The 20,065-nt window shown below is 38.1% G+C and overlaps 1 protein-coding gene across 2 annotated transcripts in view; it reads right to left on the bottom strand.

Annotated features, from left to right (window-relative positions):
* Positions 1-20,065, bottom strand: part of Klp31E (kinesin-like protein 31E) — a 580,309-nt gene that overhangs the window by 88,165 nt on the left and 472,079 nt on the right. For both annotated transcript variants that reach the window (XM_067145074.2, XM_067145075.2), the window contains 2 exons: positions 15,090-15,273; positions 5,380-5,541 (listed from right to left, as the gene is read on the bottom strand). In XM_067145074.2, the coding sequence (XP_067001175.2) occupies positions 5,380-5,541; positions 15,090-15,273 (346 nt within the window). The remainder of the gene's footprint in view (positions 1-5,379; positions 5,542-15,089; positions 15,274-20,065) is intronic.

Below are 20,065 nucleotides of genomic sequence, written 5' to 3'. Positions count from 1 at the left end.
GGTACATGCATGACAAATGCAAGGGCGGAATGGCCATACCGTGGCGCAATAAACTCGTTAGTTGACCTTCAATTTCCACGATTAGGCCTATACATCGCTAGCCGCTGAAGTTGGCCGAACCCGGCAAGCAAGATGTGTGTAGCGGTAGCCGGTTATATTTGATGCTGAGTAAAAGTACCGTAACAGTTTTATAGACAGCAAGAATATTTTCCTGACGTATCGCCGTATTGTAGAGAAGCATGGAATAAGTATTGCTGGCAAATTTTCAACGGGTCCTCTTCGGCATTACGATGCTAGGGTCATTAAACTGCGGAAATAAAGAATAATTGTGCAGCCGCAAAAAAATGCGGCATAATGAAAGCCAATGTTCGACATCTAAAAATAGTCTAAAAATGCGTACTCTACAACAAAGGCATTCATATGATTTTACAAAGCAATTGTTGAACCTGATTTAAAATTTTTTGAAGGAAAAAGTGGAGTTCGTCTTGGATTTGGAGAAATACGGTACACACCGAGTCTTGCACAAGTTTGATGTTGATCAACTGGTAATTACAAAAACTAAATTGGGGCTTGTACAACAACTTGGGTTCCTATATTGGGATAACTAGAATCATCATCATCATCATCATCATCATCACCAGATTGGCACGGGAAGGGAACTTCACATCCCTCAGAAGCCTATGGAGTGAGTATCATCATTACCATCACATGCAGTTTCCAGCTGTTGGCCAGATCTGCCAAGGAATAAGTAGAATATTAGTTCATAGAAGTATGCGAGATAACATGGAACAATACACTTAAAAACAGGATGGAAAAATGCATTAAAACTTATTTTCTATTAATTAATCATGCTAAAATTGTGACATCCGTTTATTTGTTTCTTAGTTCTTGTCTTAGCTTGAAGTGAGTTGACTGGTGTATTTGTGGGATATGATTAAATTGAAGCAAGTTAATTCTTGGAGAGTATATGATAGGAATTTGTGAGTTGTTACATGGCTGAGGGGGACATCTACCGCTTGAATCAGTGGACCTTTTAGTATAATGAATAGATCTTTTTGTCAATGGATCTGTGTGAAGTAGATGTCCCCTAATGCTCAGCGTCCGATGTGTAAGTGTGCTCGAAAGCTTATGTCGAGCTATTCCCGTCCAGGTTTCTTTTTCCTGCACTCCCCTTTGTTCACTTGATCCACTTTGTTCTATGTCTTCTTCTCTCTTTTGAATTTCAGCTCCATCATCTGTTTTGGTATTCTTTCCTCCTCCATGCTCTTTACATCTCCCAAACTATCTTAGTTTACTCCTATCAATTCTCTCATTTAGGTCTTCCATTCCACCCTCCATTCTTACATCTTCATTTCTCAATCTGTCTTTCCTATCATACCTCTTAGGTGTTTCATTTCACTTGCTTGAATTCTACTCTCCTCCATACTGGTCATTGTCCAGGCCAATATAGGTGCATAATACATTTTGTACATTATTTCTTTACACTTCTTCGGTACGTCCTTATTCCAGATAAGGTTTCTTACATCCTGGTAGAATGCATTGACCTGTTGCACCCTCTTGCCAATTTCCATGTCAGCCTTGTATTAAAAATAAAAATTCATGATGTTCCGTATTGAACTGTATCATAATTAAATTGAAATAACAAATAACGTAGTTCAACCTATTCAATACAAATAAATAAGAAATGTAGAGTTACATTTCTATTTAATTATAAGCGGAAGCAGTTCCAGTTTCGTCCCCAATCTGGGTCATCAGCTGAATAAAATGCAAAAACAATGCATAGGTAAATAAGAAATTAAAGAACGAATCATTCACAAAAACTATTGAAGAGGCAAAATAAGATGATGGGGACTGGCACTGTGCGATTTTAAATCGTGAAAACTAGAAGAAGTACAAGGTCAGTCACTTATATGAATTAAGGCGCGATTTTCTGAATAGTAGCACAACACACGCAAAGTTCGGCACTGTCTCCAAATGTTTACGAGAAGAGGTCAGGCACAAAGTCACAACATAATTTAATGAATACGAAGTCCAAAATAGTGTAGAAATCGAAGATGAGTCGCTTGATTGAAGCGAATTGCTAGCTCCTGAAGATCAGCGCAACACAATCGCTGTGCTTTCAAATGCCGACGGAACTCTGTGAATAGCTTGATGATCCAGTCCGTAATTGTTTCGGTTGCGAAAATGTGTGTGTATATATATATAAATAATACATTTTAATATAACTGAAGTATGTAACTAGGATCTTGTAGACTCTTTAGAACAGTTGAAGTAAAAAACAATTGTTTACAATCTACAAGATCCTGTAATTCGGCTGATGATGACCCAGACTGGGGTCGAAACCGGTACCGCTTCCGCTTATAATTAAATAGAAATGTAACTCTACATTTCTTATTTATTTGTATTGAATATGTTATTTGTTATTTCAATTTAATTGTAAGCCTTGTATTAAGCATTACTTCACTCACTAGGTATTTGAAACTGTCAACATTCTCACGGCTTTGACCACCAATTTTCACAATGCCTTTCCCTTGTATTTCTCCTCTTGATATCACCATGGCCTTGCTTTTCTCTGCGCTGATTTTCGTACCTACTTTTCAATTTTCTTGTTCAGTTCATCAAGTTGATCTTGTACTTCTCTGCTGTTTGTTCCCCAGACCACAATATTGTCTGCAATTTATCAATGTATTTGTGTGAAATGAAATGAAATGTCGTACGGCTTTTAGTGCCGGGATATCCCAGGACGGGTTCAGCTCGCCAGGTGCAGGTCTTTCTATTTGACGCCTGTAGGTGACCTGCGCGTCGTGATGAGGATGAAGTGATGATGAAGACAGCACATACACCCAGCCCCCGTGCCGTAGGAATTAACCAATTAAGGTTAAAACCCCCGACCCGGCCGAGAATCGAACCCGGGACCCTCTGAACCGAAGGCCAGTATGCTGACCGTTCAGCCAACGAGTCGGACTGTGAGAAATGATTAAGTTGAAGCAAGTTCATTCTTGGCCAGTCCAGTCCAGTTTCATTTCTAAACCTTTGTCTTTCCAAATGGAGTCTGTGCTGCTGATGCAGTTTTTGTACATTTCCACAGTTTGGTCTTTTAGACCATGGTTTCCACCTTCTCCCTGGGAGAATATTATTGCATGCCTTTGTTAGATTTATGAATGTCATGACCAGATCCTTTCCATATTTCCAATTCTTTTCCATTAATTGCCTCACGCTGAAGATTGGGCCCACTGTAGATCTTCCACTTCTAAAGCCATACTGTTCCTCTTGCAACTCTCCTCCTACAATCAGGCAACCATCCTCTGTACAACACTAGTCAGAGAGAGAAAGAGGACGTCTTGTGTTTATAAAAGAAGACCAACTCATATTGGTAGTGAAAGGAAAGGATAGATAATGGTGAATATTGAATGTTATGCATTGAAAAATTATGAGAAGAACAAGCTTCTTGCTGGCAGCTTTGTCAAGAGCCTATTTCACTGGTACAACTACGAATAGAACGTGTGCTATTTCATTGCAGTTGCATGGAGATGTGGTAATTATTATGTGGCTTTAGATTATGTAGAGCTTTTCTGGATTATGTTTCTCCTTTACACTATAAGTTTAGACTGGTTTTCAGAATTTCAATGAGGAAGCACAGTTCTAAAAGAAGATGAACATACAGGACAACCAGCAAAGTTTGAAGGATTTATGATTCACCTTGACAACATCCCAGCACGCACACAATGATATTTCAACAAGAATCAGATGTAAATAAGATATGGGCTTCTGGGCTTATGCCATGTCAAGTAAACAAGGTGAAACTCTTTACATTTTGCGAGTTACGGCAGAAGTCCAAAAGCCCATATCATGTCTACAAGTATGAACTGTGAAAGCATCAATGTTAACAAGAATCAGAAGTTCACAGGTTGAACTTCCTACACATAGTACAGATGTGGCTCCCTCACATTTTTTCTTCTTTTCCTAAATGAGAAGAAAAAGCTGAGGAGCTATGAGCTGAAAAATTAAATAGTCACCTCGGTAGACAAGGAACGTCAACTACTGACCACATTCACAGTGAGGCAGCTACAAGAATAGCACTATGAGTATGGGGAAGATTTAGTGATGGCCTTCATGGACATAGAGAAGGCATATGACAGTGTCCGTAGAAACAAGATCTGGGAAGCTATCAGAGTAAAAGAAGTAAATGAACAGATAGTGACAAGGGTGAAAAATATGTACGATGGAAGCAAAAGCTGTGTTGAAGTCGGAACTGGATGGTTTAATTTAACAAATGGTGTAAAGCAAGGAAGTGCCCTCTTACTTCTACTATTTATAGCAGTGATGGATGATATAATCCCGGTCTAGAAAGCCAAGAATAACGGCCGAGAGGATTCGTCGTGCTGACCACACGGCCCCTCGTAATCTGCACGCCTTCGGGCCGAGCAGCGGTCACTTGGTAGGCCAAGGCCCTTCAAGGGCTGTAGTGCCATGGGGTTTGGTTTGGTTTGGATGATATAATACAGAAGATAGCACAGATCATTGGAGAGAGAAGAATGAAAGTGGTGCTGTTTGCAGATGATGTATTAATGTGGGGAAACCATGAGAGTGAAGTGCAGGAACAGCTCAATGTATGGGAGGAAGTTGTGTCATCTTATGGAATGAAGTTCTCAGCACAAAAGAGTGAAGTGTTGGCAACGATATGAAACAAGAACCGAGTGTATAATGGCATGATATTAGGAGGGGAGCAGTTGAAAAGAGCTGAAAGTTTTAAATACCTGGCAAGTGTAATTGAAGAAAATGGAGGAAAGAGGATGGAAATCAATGAAAGAGGAAAGTGTGCAAATGGATTCTTTTAGAGTGTGGGAGGATTGATATGGAACAGGGATGTACCACAGAGATGTAAAGGTGTTATCTACAAGACTTATTTTGTGCCAATTCTGGCATATGGATCAGAAATGTGGGTGATGAAGAAGAGGGATAAAGTAGAGTACAAGAAGTGGAAATGAAGTTTCAAATGTGTTGAGTAGGTTTAACAAGAATGGACAAAGTAAGAAATGAGAGAGTTCGGGAGATTTTAAATCAGGTACCCCTACAGGAAAAGATAGAATAATCAAGGCTGCAGTGGTATGGTCATGTTAAGAGTATGGGAGAAGAAAGAATACCCAAAAAAGATGTTAGAAATGGAGTTGAAGAGAAGGAGACCTAGAGGAAGACCGAGAGACATGGCTGAAAGGTGTAAAGAGGGTGGTGGTGGTGGTGGTGGAATAAGGCCTAGATTGGCAGGCACTAGACAAATTGTCTTCAACAAAGGTCAAGTAAAAATTATTAAAGAAAAAATACACACACACACAGAGCAAAGCCTACTCACAGAGCAAAGCCTACTCAAATCATACTGACCTCCTTAAATCCCATACTCGTACTTTATCTCCTGCAGCTGTGTAAAGCACTGTTCCATTACGGTTTAGAGCAATGTCATTAAGTTGTGACTCGCCCTGAGGTAAATGCAGACTTATCGATGCAGTCACTGACATCGGACCATGTAACGATAGGCCCGAGGAACTGAAAAGAAAACCAACAAATATAACCCAGGAAGTAGACATGGTATTTCTCGTTTGACATTCTGGTGACTACAAGACATGCTGGTGGGTAATTGCACGTAACAGAGCAAAACCATGTGACATTCGCAGATTATGCTTTCATACTTTCTAGTTCATCTGTACAAAAGGCAAAGTAGCTTATTATCATGTGAGACATGCAAGGAGTACTCGGGAGCCAGGATAATTACAGAATAACATCGACCGGAATTGTGAGCTCATTGCGTAAGCTTTGCAACATTGATTCAATTTTAATTAGTATACTGCCATCCTGGGAGAATACACATCCCAAATACCTGAAATGATCTACCTGTTCCACTTTTGTTTTTCAGACTTGACATTTAAGTATGGAAGATGGGCAGCATTTAATTTTATTAAAAAAATGTTCAATGAACTATTTATTGCGCCAATTCTTGGCTATTGCACGGATGATATTTAATTCTTTTTCAAGATCCTTTTTAGATAAAGGAATGGTAAGGGCTCTGTGATCCATACTATAAGCAGCAGCTTTTTTATGAGATTGGGGGAATAAAGAATCTAGTTGACTGGTTTTGACGGTAATGTGGGTTTTTCTGTATATGCGGTAAATAGATTATGTAAGCATCTAATAATAGTTAAGTCCAAATAATTTAAGAATTTGGGGGATTCAAATTCCAAAGTGAATTTAATATGTGGATTAAGGGTATTTAGATTGGACACAGTGGAGGTTGCATTAGTGGAATTACGGTCTAATATGAACAAGATGTCACCTGCATACCTGGCCCAAAAACATATGTTATTGAAAGCTATGTTGCTGAAAATTTTGGTGTATTCTAGATTATCCAAATAGATTTCAGCTAGGATGCCCGAAGTGGCAAACTTATAGCCAACCCATTTTGCTGATGGAAACAAAAGTAGTTATTGTGTCAAACTAACTTTAGAATGAATTTCTTGTTGGTTCAGTTTGTTGAATTTCTTTAAATGATAAATAATTATCACAAGTATAATTTATGGGAATACTATGTCGGATGAGTGAACAGAAAGGTAAGATTGAATTTTGATGTCTTTATAGACATTACAAAATTCTGTGGTGTTAGCTATGGAATTTTTGGCTAAGAATATATCATTTTTCTTTTAAAACCAACGAATAAATTGAGAATCTAGACAGAGAGGGCTGGGTCTAAAATTAATGGTTGGCCTCATAGGAATGTCACCTTTGTGGGTCTTAGATAGTGCTTTGGCTTTTGGCAGTCCTGGGTTCATAGTGATGAGTTTTAAACTTCCTTGGTCACTTAAAAGAAAGATGTTTTTGAAAATTTGTTTCAAGTTATGCTGGATCTTAGACATGGGATTTTTTTTTTTTTGATTTTTTTTTTCCCGATAATGACTGCAGAATTGCCTTTATTGGCTTTTGTGATAATGAGATTTCTAATATTTTTTTGAGAAACATGATGATTATTAGCTTTTTGTAAATTAATAATACTATTTAATTTCTTTTTGGCTTCAAATCTGACTTCATCTTGCTTAATACCAATATAGTTGGTCCGTTATTTGACGTTTAGTCAATTTACTCATTTGGGACAAATATTTCAGGTTCGCTATGGGAATCAACATCCTTACCTTTTTCATTCATCTTGCTTATCGGAAAAAAGTTTACTAATCGCTATTTCGGTTTCTATTGTAGTAGTGATAATATTGTTGAGCTGTGAAGGGCTTGGCTGGTTATGCTTGCGACTTCTGCTCAAAATTCCAGTTTTGATAACACTCAGGGCGAAAAGTTATCAAATTAATAATAGGGGGATATAATTTATGTAGCATTATTAGTTGTCTAAGTCCTGGGATCTAATCTAGGATTGGGTAACAATATTTTCAATTTGCTCAACTTTTTATCTAAAACTTGCTTATGAGACAAGATAGTTTAAAGCTTATGACTGACATACAAATGAAAGAAATCCTATGGAATTCTGGGTTCAGATTGGAAGCCAAATACATGACTCAACATGAAAAATCTAAGACCCTCTATGAAACACAGTGAAGGATCAGTTATGATGTGGGGTTGTATGGTCGCTAGTAGGGTTGGTAGTCTAGAGTTCATCGAGAGTACATGAACCAAAATGTATACTTGAACATTTTAATAAAGAATGTGAAGAGCCTCATGTACAGACACTAGGGATAAGTAATAATTCACGTTCTATCATGACAACGATCCTAAACATACGGCCCACAAAGTACGTAGCTGGCTTCTTTACAACTGGCTCAAGGTCTTCAAAACCCTGCCCCAGTCACCTGAAATAATTTTAACAAATCATCTATAGTTGAGCAGAAAGATAAAATTCAACAGCACTCAATAAGAAAAGAATACAACTTGAAGAAAGCAATATTAGAGGAATGGTCAAAGATTCCTGCATCTTTCTGAAAAAATCTGGTAAAATCTATGCCAAGAAGATTGAAGGAAATTATCAGAAATAAAGGGTTCCCCATAAAATATTGATACCTTTAAATTGTAGCCTACACCTCATTATTTCATTTGGCAAAATATACTTTTATTTGTTTAATCAGAGTGCGTACAAGTTTTATTTTGAGGCAGAAAATGTACTTGAGACTAAACATTTCTCTTTTCTAGTGTTGTTCCAAGAAGTAGATCTTTAATATGAATTATATTTGTTCACCTGAGTACTAGACTACTGTGCAATACAAGCTTTATTTAATCTACTGGATGTATATCTTATTTATTACATTGTATATAGTTTGATAGTTCAATGTACAATTTCCATTTTCAGTGCCACTGTACCTACTGTATGTTAACAGTTCTTTTCAATTTCTGGATACTGGCCTGATTCTCACTCACTCACTCACTCACTCACTCACTCACTCCGTAGGCTTCTGAGGGACGTGAAGTTTCTGTGCCGATCTCTTCCATCTTTTTTTATCTTGAGCCTGCTCTTCCCAGTTATCAATTTGGAGAGTCCGGCATACCTTGTTGATCTCCTCCTTCCAGGTGCTTTGGGGTCTTCCTGAAAGTCTTTTCCCATTAAGAGATCCCTTGTATAGATCTACTGGTTCTCTGTTATCCTGCATCCTCAGTACATGTCCAGCACAGCTCAGTATGTTGGATTCTATCACACCCATTATAGTGTGTTGTTGAGAGAGGGTGTATATCTCATAATTAAATCTTTTCTGCCAGCTTTGAGAGATAGGATCGAACCATGGGTCAAATATTTTTCTATAAACTTTATTCTCAAAAACTTTCAAGTGCTGCTACTCTTTCTTGGTTATACCCCATGTCTCAGAACCATACAGAAGTACTGGTCAAATGACTATTGTAGTACGCCTTTCCCGCGTCCAGAATAGGTGACGTGAAGAAATCCTGACCAGATCTCAGGGTTCATTCTTTCAATCTTCATAAATATTTTTAACGTGGGATCCAGATAATGCTGATACACTAATAGTTCTATCTGTCATCAGGACTGATGGACGTCTCCATCTGTCGTATCATTAAATTGCAAGAGAACCAATAATTCAACAACTTAAATTTAAGTTGACCTTCATTATAACAGAAAACTTCAAGTAACACATCATATAAATCTTAACTATTAATAGTTAATCAATTTACAAGTTGTGTATTTTAATATTTTACAATATTATTTAATCTTTTTATATATTCTTATATTATATTCTTGTTTAGATGTTATGACTCTCTTTCTTTTCTTAAATTCTTCTCTCGTTATTAATATCTTATAGGATTTATGCAGCTTCTTGCTTCAAACACGTACAGACCCTTGAGTTAGCTTTTCATTTGTGTTTTTTTAAACAGTGTTGGTTTTAAAAATTCAAATATCTATTTGGTCTTGATCACTGCCACAGCAATCCTTTTCATTCTAACTTTGCATTACTTTCAACTTGTTTGACATTTTATATAATTTATTCGTTGTGTCTAACTTCATTACTAGTAATCGCATTCATCTTAATTCAATTGAGCTTAATTTCTGGAATAGTGGAATGGCACAGTAGATAATCATTTTTGCATTCCTTGTTAAAAACTTAGACCCCAATATAGGGCTCATAGAGTAAAATGTCTTATTTGCATTCTTAATTCTAGCTTGGTGTTCCTGTTGCCTTCGGTGTTTCTCATCGATTAATACACCAAGGAATTTAAACTCCTCTACTCTTTTAAATATATATTTTCCAATCTTCAAAGGCAATCTGTCAACCTCCTCATGATTCGGTCTCTGTACAACCATGTAATGCATCTTTTTATCATTTAACCGTAAGCCAATTTTTGCTGCCATTTCTTATAGATCCACAAATAACTGCCTAATTTCTAATTCATTGCGGCCAATAAGAACAATATCATCTGTACATGCAAGAACTGCATGTTGTCTCCCCAATCTGATACCAGCAGGTACAAGAGCTAATTTTCTGATAATCTTCTTCAGTGCAATGTTGAATAGAAGAGGAGATAGTTTATCTCCTTGTCTCAGACCACTTTTATTCTGGAAGGCACTTTATTTTCTGCCCTTGAGCAAAACACATTTAACATTACCATCCACACACAGTTTGCACAGGTTAATTAATTTTATGGGAAAGCCAAACTCCATCATGATGTTCCACAGCCCTTCTCTATGGATTGAATCATATGCCTTGAAGAAATCTATAAAGAGATAATGAACTGACTCCTTGTGTTCCCACACCTTATCATTAAGTCTTAATTGCAAATATGTTGCCTGTAGTGGATCCGTTACTACGAAAACCGTTCTGATAGTCCCCAATTACATTTTCAGCAAATGGTTTCAAATGCTGTAAAAGAATAAAAGACTGAATTTTGTAGGCTGTGTTTACAAGAGATATGCCCTGATTCTGGTTTCCAAAATTATTAGGCTATCTTCTTGGCACAATGAAACAGCTCTTTTTGTTTACACAAGTAGCGTACATGATCCGATGGCTTTGCAAAAAGTTGAGATGCAGCACAACTGCTGTTATTTTCTATAAATGTGATCACTGTTCATTTAAACAGAGCATTGTAACTCCCGCTGTTCTTACCAATCACTAACCACTGTTCACTTACGTATGTAAAAATGATTAGCATAGCGACCAGTATTATTATTATTATTATTATTATTATTATTATTATTATTATTATTATTATTATTATTATTATTATATACCAGGGCTGGACAAATCAGAAAAACATTCTAGGAGCCAGTAAAATATCTTGGGTGCCAGACTTAAATTAATTTTAAAAATTCTTTCCTTACCTCTATAATATTAACCAGTTCGATCTCTCACTTCATCTTAATCACTCTTAAATCACATTCAGCAATCTAGGCACTTATCATCATCATCATCATCATCATCATCATCATCATCATCATCATCATTTTACAGTTACAGTTTCTCGAGTCTTGTTGGCGAGCCTCTTCCATTCTGTCTTATTGAGAAACATTCTGTTCTTAATGACGCCCTCCAGTGTCCTTCCCCAATCTGCAATGTCCATCTTTACGATGTCCATCCAGTGGGTTCTTGGTCTTCCCACCATCTGTTTCCCTGCAACATGTCTCTCCAATTTAACATATGCTGTCCTTTTTAGCTCCATCCTCATTACATGCCTAAACCACCTCAGTCTGGACATGCTGACCGAATCTAACAATGATGTAACAATCCCAGCTTCCTTCCTAACCACATCATTCCTTAATTTATCCAGTTTGGTTTTTTGAATTGTGGACCTAAGGAATTTCATCTCGGATGTCTGCAACCTTGATGAGTACTTCTTAGTGTGGGTACAGGTTTCAATACCATAGGTCAAGATTGGTATGAAGTACTGATTGAACATCACCAGCTTTGATTTTGTTGGTACTTCAGGATCCCAGAGGAGTGTTTGTACTTGCTGGTAAAGGTGAGAGCTCTTCTGCACTATTTGCAACCTCCTTTGTGGCTAGTGTGTCTAGAGATATTACACTGTCGAGGTATGTTAAGATTTCCACACTTTCTAGTGGATGGATTCCTAGCATGATGTTCGCTGGTCGTCCCTTTCTGTTTACTGCCATCACTACCGTTTTGAGTTTGGTTACCTTGAGATTGAACTCCTGGAACTCAACCTTCCATTCATTGAGTCTCAACTGTACTTGTTCCTCAGTTTCTCCCCAGATCATAACATCAGCGAAGGCCATTGCATTTAGTTTACCAGAGGTTTTCTTGATGTTCTTCATTATGTCATCCATGATGGTGATAAACAATAATGGGGATAGTGCACTGCCTTGCTGGACTCCACTTTCGGTCTTGAACCAGGACAAATGTCTGTCACCTAATCGCACACAGCTGGTACACTTCTCATACAGCATCTGAACTTTCCTCACCAGTCCCTCTGGCACATTCCTTTTTCTCAGGCATTCCCATATCTTCTCTCTTGCAATGCTGCCGTATGCCTTCTCAATATCATGCCTCTAAATATTAGTTCCTAATTAGCGTCGACCTCTAAGATCTTTTTCTACTTCTCAATATCAAGGAAAACCATAAACAGATCTTTGCCTTTTTATCAATATTTTTCCATTAACATACGGACACAGAAGATTAGGTCTGTTGTGGACCTGTTAGGCCTGAAGCCATACCGTTCCTCTTCAAACTGTGGCTCTAAGATTATTTGCAATCTGCTCTCTAAGATTTTCTTAAGAAAAGCCCATGAGAAAGGAGTGTTATTCCCCAGTAGTTGAAGCATTTTTGTCAATTTCCTTTCTTAAACAGGGGGATAATGACACCCTTGCTCCAATCAGTAGGTATCTTGCCATCTTTCCAAACTGCATTGAGCACTCTATGTAGCCACTGTCAACCCTGGACTCCTGCTGCTTTAATCATGTCCATGCTGACTTCATTAATTCCTGGAGATTTCCCTTGCAGCATCTTCTTAAGGGCTGCTTCTGTTTCTCCCCATGTAATGGGAGGTTCCTCTGTGCAGATTTCAACAGTTGGTTCTTTTGTTTTCTGATCTGCTTCTGTCCTGTTCAATAGGTGATCAAAATGATTCCTCAGAATCTTTCTGATATCCTCTTCTTTCCTAGCCAGGTTTCCATTAGGATCCTCAATTGCTTTGACGGTTTCAATTGAATTCCTTTTATTTTTGATCACTCTGAACAATACTTTCATACTGCCTCCGCTGCCTTCAGTTTTTGAGTAAATTTCTCCTGGCACTTTGTCTTCTACTACTCATTTAACTTTCAATTTCTTGTCCCGGTAAACTTGTTTGAGGTCTCTCATCTTCCCCTCGTCCCTTACATATTCTGGCTTGGATTTCTCTCTCTATCTCGTTCTTTTTGTGCTACGTTCCTTTCCTTTATTGAGGATCTTGCTCTTTCATTCCACCAGGGTGTCTTTTTCCCTTACTCTCGCACTTGTCTTCCCGCAAATCTCTATTGATTCTTTTATCAAGGTGTTTTTAAATCTTGTCCACTCTACCTCACCACTCTTCACTTCTTCTGCAGACAGTTATCCTCTTATACGGTCCTGAAAGTCTATCCATTTTCCAATCTGTTTTAGTTCCCACACTTTAATCTTAGGTAATTTCCTGGTTGTTATCTTTGGTACATTAATGTCTTTCAGATCTGCTACTAATAACCGGTGGTCGCTATTGAGGTTCTCACTTGGAATCACCTTGACATCAGTCACAAGTCTACTTCTTTCTTTATCTGCAATAACATAGTCAATTACCGTCTTGCTCTTTCCATCCCAGCTGTAACGGGTAATCTTGTGACTGACTCTTTTGTTGAACCAAGAGTTTTTTATTACCAAACAGTTTCTTATGCAGAAGTCTAGAAGATGTTCCCCTTCTGAATTCCTTCTCCCATAGTCATGTGGTTCCATCACCTTCTCATAGTCATTCCTGTCTGTCCCGAGCTGTGCGTTCAGGTCCCCAATGATGATTGCCCTCTCTACATTGATGGTCTCTTCTGGGTCTTCGAGAGACTTGTTCTTTTCATCTTGACTGCAACCCGTCTAAGGGGCATGCACTTGCACCAGTATCAGCTTCTCTTTCCCAAGGTTTACTGTTGCCTTTATAATCCTCTCATTGATGTACTGGATCTCTGTAATACCATCTAACTCTTTAGATAATATCAATCCCACTCCATTTCTCATCTCTGTGTTGTTATCATTCCAGTAGAGGGTATAGTTTTTCTTCAACTCTTTCTTCCCTTTACCTTTCCATTTAGTTTCACTCAGTCCTAGGATTGATATTTTCCTTCTCTTCATGATGTCCACTAACTCTTCACATTTCCCAGTCAAACTGAGTACACTGATTGTTCCTATCCAATTGTGTCGTCTTCTCCGGTGTTGTTGCACAATAGCAAGACTTGACCTATCATCAGGCTGTAAGCCATCACACCTGACGTGGGTCTGCGGGTGCTGTTGTCTACTCCGAGTTCTTTGTTTGCATCTGAGGCTCGTGTAAGTGTTTAAAGCGATTGCAGTTACTCTCAAACCGACTTGCTAGGCCTAACATTAGAGAAGATTTTCTGTCAGAGTTATCTCCCTTAGCCTTCAGCAGTCCCCTGCCACATCAGCAAGGCAAGGCAAGGCAAGGCAAGGCAAGGCAAGGCAAGGCAAGGCAGCAACTTCCAGTTGAATGTGTGTGTCATTTCCTACACAATGACTTCAACAAGCCCACTAAGGGTGAACTCCTCAATCTAGGCACTTCTAATGGGCACAAATGTACTAAACCCTGAGCAGTGCTTACTAATAGCAGTGCGGTATACAAAGAACATAACTGAGAAAATCTGGTACCAAGACCGAAGATTTAGCTTGTTGGTGTAATGATTATGAGCGGTCACGGGATACATCGAACGCCCGTATCGATTTAAGTCAACGTTCTGTTGAAGCAGATGCTTATAACCGCTTCTAAACCTTAGAATCTTAGTCTTTATATACCTATGCTAGGGAGATTACATTGACAAAACAAAAAACACCTTAGGAAGAAATTTTCTTGTGGAGATTTTTAAAATGCCACAGAATTAAATTTTCATACATTGGTATTTCTAGAGAGGAAATGAATTCCGAAAATATTAAGCTGCCCTCAGACTGGGATTTAGCAGTTACAATATGAAAATTTCAGGCGTCTATATATTTCTTTTCATCGCCATGGCAACTGGGCATCTAGGATTTGTCAGTCCTGTTATATACCAAGTGCACATCTCTCAAATCATTACTACAAGCACACTAGTGATGTGGCCATAGACCAACATACGTATAGCTTGCTGAGTGATCTTGTTACTCGAGTGTTGCCATTTGAGCTTCTCAGTAGTCACCTACAAACTGATGCTAACAATAAATAGAAAACATACTGACGTCAAACTTCACGTAACCATGGCGGGAAAATTATGCAAATTTTTGTTTTACCGTGAGTTACTACTTAAAAATAAAAGATAGAAAAATTACGAGTGGGGGGGGGAGGTTAAATGGGTTATTACTTTTAATATTGCATTATCATCACACTACAATGCACTAATATCAAACATTTAGGAAATACAGATTCATGACCTATTACTTTACCATAAAGTCCTGACACAAGTTGTTGGGTCTTCACGAAGGTCCCACACTTTTACGTATGCCGACGAAGCACTAAACACCAGCCGAGACTCCTCATGGTACTTCACAACAGCCACATTGTTAGGATGGCCTCCTAGTGACTGGCATTCCACTCCAGTCTGCAAGTCCCACACTTTCACAGTGCGATCTGAAATAGAAGGATACGAGATTATGTAATTTTATTTCTACACAGACATGAGCTGAAAATGAGAAGTACTCCTGGAACACAAGCTGCATACCTTGATTTGAAGATGGAAATAAACTAAAGTAGTACTTTACTTCCATCTTCAAATCAAGTATAAGGTGAAAATGTAACACTTTCAGCGCTCAGTGGAAACAATTATATAAGGAATGATCACCATTTTCATGATAAGGATTTTTCTTTTTTTTTTTACTGCTGTACATATAACGAATGTGAAAAAAAGATCATGATGACTGCCCCTATATATTGCAGTTAACATAGTTTGTAAAATTAATTTCTGAAATCATCCAGCAAATTAAACTAACACACGTTTACCTACTTGCCACATTTATCTATCTGCTAATATTGCCAAATTTTCACAACTTGTCAAAAATGACAACATAAATTGTCTAGCTCATAACTTGCTGCTTAATATATTATTCACCATGTTAACAAAGATGATCTGATTTTTGTTCTGTAAACACATACAATAAAGTCTCAAACTACAAGATAGCATAAAGTACACTGAAGTGTAACAATATTTTGCCCAGTTGTACTTCCTCTTAAAACAGTAACCACCATCACCATTTAAAGACCAACTGAAAGAAGAGAAATAATTGACAGCATGTTCAAATATCAAATTGTTGCTAAAAACAACAACAACAACAACAACAACAACAACAACAACAACAACAACAACAACAACAACAACAACAATAACAATAATAATAATAATAATAATAATAATAATAATAATAATAATAATAATAATAATAGGAAAAGGGTTTCAGAATTCAGAGTGAAGAAACTGGAAAGTTATTTCAGACAAAATAAATGCATATAAAAATACATTTTTTTTGGTCAACTGGTAAAATGGAAGATAAAATAGAGTATCACCATAAGACAGCAATAGCAAAAAGGGAAGTCCAGAAAAAGCACACAAACTGGGGAAAACTGTTTCATAGAGACTAATAAAACAAGACCACAACCACAAACCTGTAAAATACTCAAGAAACTGAATGATGCAAAGGAAGACAAAAATTAATGCATACCTCTAAAGGAGCGGCTGAGTTACTTTCAGAGTCTTCGGATGGGTAAAAAGGTTAGCCATACTCAGAAAACTTAGAAATGGAAAAGCACCTCAGGAAGACAATGTAGAACTACTGAAATACTCAAGTGATATCTTCAAGCAAAGATTTCTCAGATTTATAAATTTAATTTGGAATGGAAACAGACCACTAGAGTTACTGATATTCCTATTCATAAGAAGGAAAATGTGAAAGATGTAGAAATTATAGAGGGATAAGTATACTCAACTCAGGATACAAAATTTTTGCTAATGTGGTCAAAGAAAAACTACTAAAGGTAAACTGAAAATTAACAAGGATTTTGTAAAGGATGTTCATGTGCTGATGCCTACTTTACCATGAAAATTTTAATACACAAATGCAAGAAAGCCTTTGACCTAGTTGGCAGAAACAGAATTCTCAGTATCTTCCGAAGATAATGTCTCGGAACATTTAACCCTTTAACCGAGCATTTATTTCTCACCTGTTGAGTAATTTATTTTTGAATATTTTGCCCTAGTGAAAAAATTAACATTTTATTTATGCGTCAGAAGCATGCAATATAACTTTCTTTTTTACATTACAATTTAGTAACAATGAAACAGAAGGAATTTATACACATATATACCAAAACGGTATTAAATAGTCTTTGCCCAGAAACGAGCAACTGCGACTGCATTTCCTTGTGCCATGAGCAAATCCACCTCACTGCAAGAATCAGAGCAACACGAGCACTGACACAGATGAATGGTATTCTGCACCTCTCCACATTCACAAGTGGTGATACATCCAAATATTCCCATTTCACTACATTGTCCTTAGACTTTCCAACACCTTCTTAATCTGTTCAGTGATCTCCATGTGATCCAATCCAAGTTGTGTCCGGTTGGTAAGCATTCAGCTGGTTTTGTCCATGTTTGAAGATGACTTGTTCTGGCTGCCCACAATTTTTCTCTGCCTTTCTTCACAGATGTTGACTGTAGGAAGCTGCTCCTAGATTTCAATCTAGGCTTTGGTGGGGAGTGTGTATAGTGGATGCAGCTCATTTTCTTCAACTTCTTTCCTTTCGGCATTTGTGGCTACTTCCCGTCATATATCAGGAGCAGTTTGCTTCAAACATCCAGTAATTAGTCTCGCAGTTTCGTTAAGGGCCACATCTACTTGCTTTGCATGGGCGGATTTATACCACACTGGGCAGGCATATTCACCGGCAGAGAAGCAAAGTGCCATGGCAGAAGTACGGACCACCTGAAGTTCAACATCCCAGTTACTACTAACAAGTTTCCGAATGATGATGATGCAGGCCAACATCTTGTGTTTGGTGTTTAGGCAATGCCGTTGGTAGGCGAGTGACCTGTCTAAGGTAATTCCAAGGTTGTCGGCCGCTACTCATTTCCGAGAATACATTTTTCTCCTGCAGTTCCTCTTAAAGTCTGTTGGCTCTGTGGAGATGTCGCTGATGATTGATCAAGCCAATCTTTGCATGAAACATGCGGCCACACAAGTCACATCTAAAGGTGGGTGGAGGACATGGTTGGATCTGACGTAGTTTCCGCTTTTCATGCGTTTCAATTTCTTGTCTGCGACGTGCCTGCTCAGAAAGTGAGATGCTTTCTGCAGTAGTTTTGCGCCAGAGAACAAGGTTTTGTGCAGTTGTTGCCCAGCTGTTAGCATTTATGTTGATGCTATTCATATTCTTAAGGTGGCCTTTACAACGTTTACAAGGAGCACCTTGAGGCTTTTTGCCATGACAAATCTCACCGTAGAGAAGTTGTTTAGGCAGTCTGCTATCATTCACATGCTGGATGTGACCAACCCATCTAAGCTGATGAGTGATGATAAAGGCTTCTATGCTGTTCACATGCGCCTTTTCAAGAACTGCCACATTATGTAGTCATCCCATTTGATGTTCATGATGAATCTAAGTTTCTGCTGATGGAAGCGTTCCAGTTTCTTTATATCACGACGATAAAGTGTTCAGGTTTCACATCCATATAGTAATGTTATGACTACAACTTGGTACAAAATTAGTTTAGTATATAATTTGAGATCCAAGGTACTTATAAGGTGTAAAACAGTGCTTCAATTTGGTGCCTTCCCAAGTTACTTTCAGTTTTCTTCCTGCCTGTTTATTTCAAAGGTGGAAAGCACTGACCTGAGTCTTGTAGGTTTGGCTTCAGGTGGTTCTTGTTGTAGTAGTCAGAAAAGGTTCCTAGAGCTCCTGTAAGCATCTGTTCTGCTTCTTCAAAATCACTTGTCTGTACCGTCAAAGCAAGGTCGTCTGAATATATGAAACTTTTGGTTGCATGAGGTCTGGGTGATCATCTGTATAAATGTTGAAGAGTATTTGTGACAATACACTCCCCTGGGGTAAACCATTCCTTTGGATCCTCCAACGGCTCTGACTTCCTTGGAATTCAACGTAGAATCTTCGGTTGTGCAATAAGATGGCAATTATTCCAGTGAAACCAAAGTCCAGGGTCAAGCTGTAGAGCATGTGAAGCATTATGCTGTGTTGGACTGTATTATAAGCTGATGAGTGATCAATAAATGCCACTCCAGTGATCTGGCCCATTTCAAACCCATCCTCTATGTGTTATGTTAAGCGAGTTATTTGTGCTGTACAATTTCTCTGGGGTCTGAAGCCTGCCTGTTCAAGTATAAGTGAACTGTCAATCTTTGGTGATAGGCGGTTCAGTAGCAGCCTTTCAAAATATCTTATATATACGGCATAATAATGAGATGGGCCAATAATTCTGGGGGTCAGAAGGCTCTTTCCCAGGTTTCAAGATAGCAGTTATCTTAGTTTTCCATATTTTCAGAATCTTGTTCTGCCTTAAACAGTTATTAAAGAGTTCTACAAGCCGTTTCAATGTTGTTGGTCAAAATTTCTTTATTTGCTCTATTCTTATATCATCTAATCCAGTTGCCTTGTTGTTCTTACATTGTTGTATGGCCTTTTGCAACTCATTTTGTGAAAATGGCCTTGAGAGCTCATTAGTTTCCAGATGTTCTTGCCTTTGAATCTTGGGTCCTTTACCACGTTTGTTCTACTATTTTTTCAAAAACTGTTGAGCTACGTGATTTGGAGAAATGTTTGCATGGGTTTTCTTTTGCGTTGGATCGTTAGTCGACGTAGTTATCTCCATGTCATATGGCTGCTTTTGCTCATGTCTAGTCCTCCTTTGTTTCTATCAGATTTTTCTTACCTTTCGCCACAGTCTGAACAAGTTTTATAACAGCATCTGATGTTTGCTCGCTGAAAGGGTTTTCTTTGAAGAGTTTAATGTAGGTACTCTTCTAACAAATAAACGTTTTCTTTACCACATCCTGGAATGTAGTTGGTACGGCATCCACGTGGGATAGATTTACGAGACGACTCGTGAACGGCTACTATAAAATCATCAAATGCTTCAGGACATGGATGTATTTTCAACACAAGGCTGTCTAGTGCCTCAGAAAACATATCCCAATTTGCTTTCTTGAAATTGTATAGTCTTCTGAATGGAACTATTTGTGGTCTTACGACTGCAGTAATCTGACATACAATAGGCCTGTGTTGGGTATTTGGAATTTGGGAACCAATACTCTTGTGGCATTGTGAAGCTGTTGCTTCACTGGTGAAAATCAGATCAGGATTGTATCTTCGTTTCCAATTTTACAATTTGCTTGACATCGCACCGACACAGATA

The sequence above is a fragment of the Anabrus simplex genome, chromosome 4, assembly GCF_040414725.1.
Source record: "Anabrus simplex isolate iqAnaSimp1 chromosome 4, ASM4041472v1, whole genome shotgun sequence".
NCBI classification, from domain to species: Eukaryota; Metazoa; Arthropoda; class Insecta; order Orthoptera; family Tettigoniidae; genus Anabrus; species Anabrus simplex.
This window is presented reverse-complemented; position numbering and strand designations above follow the sequence as displayed.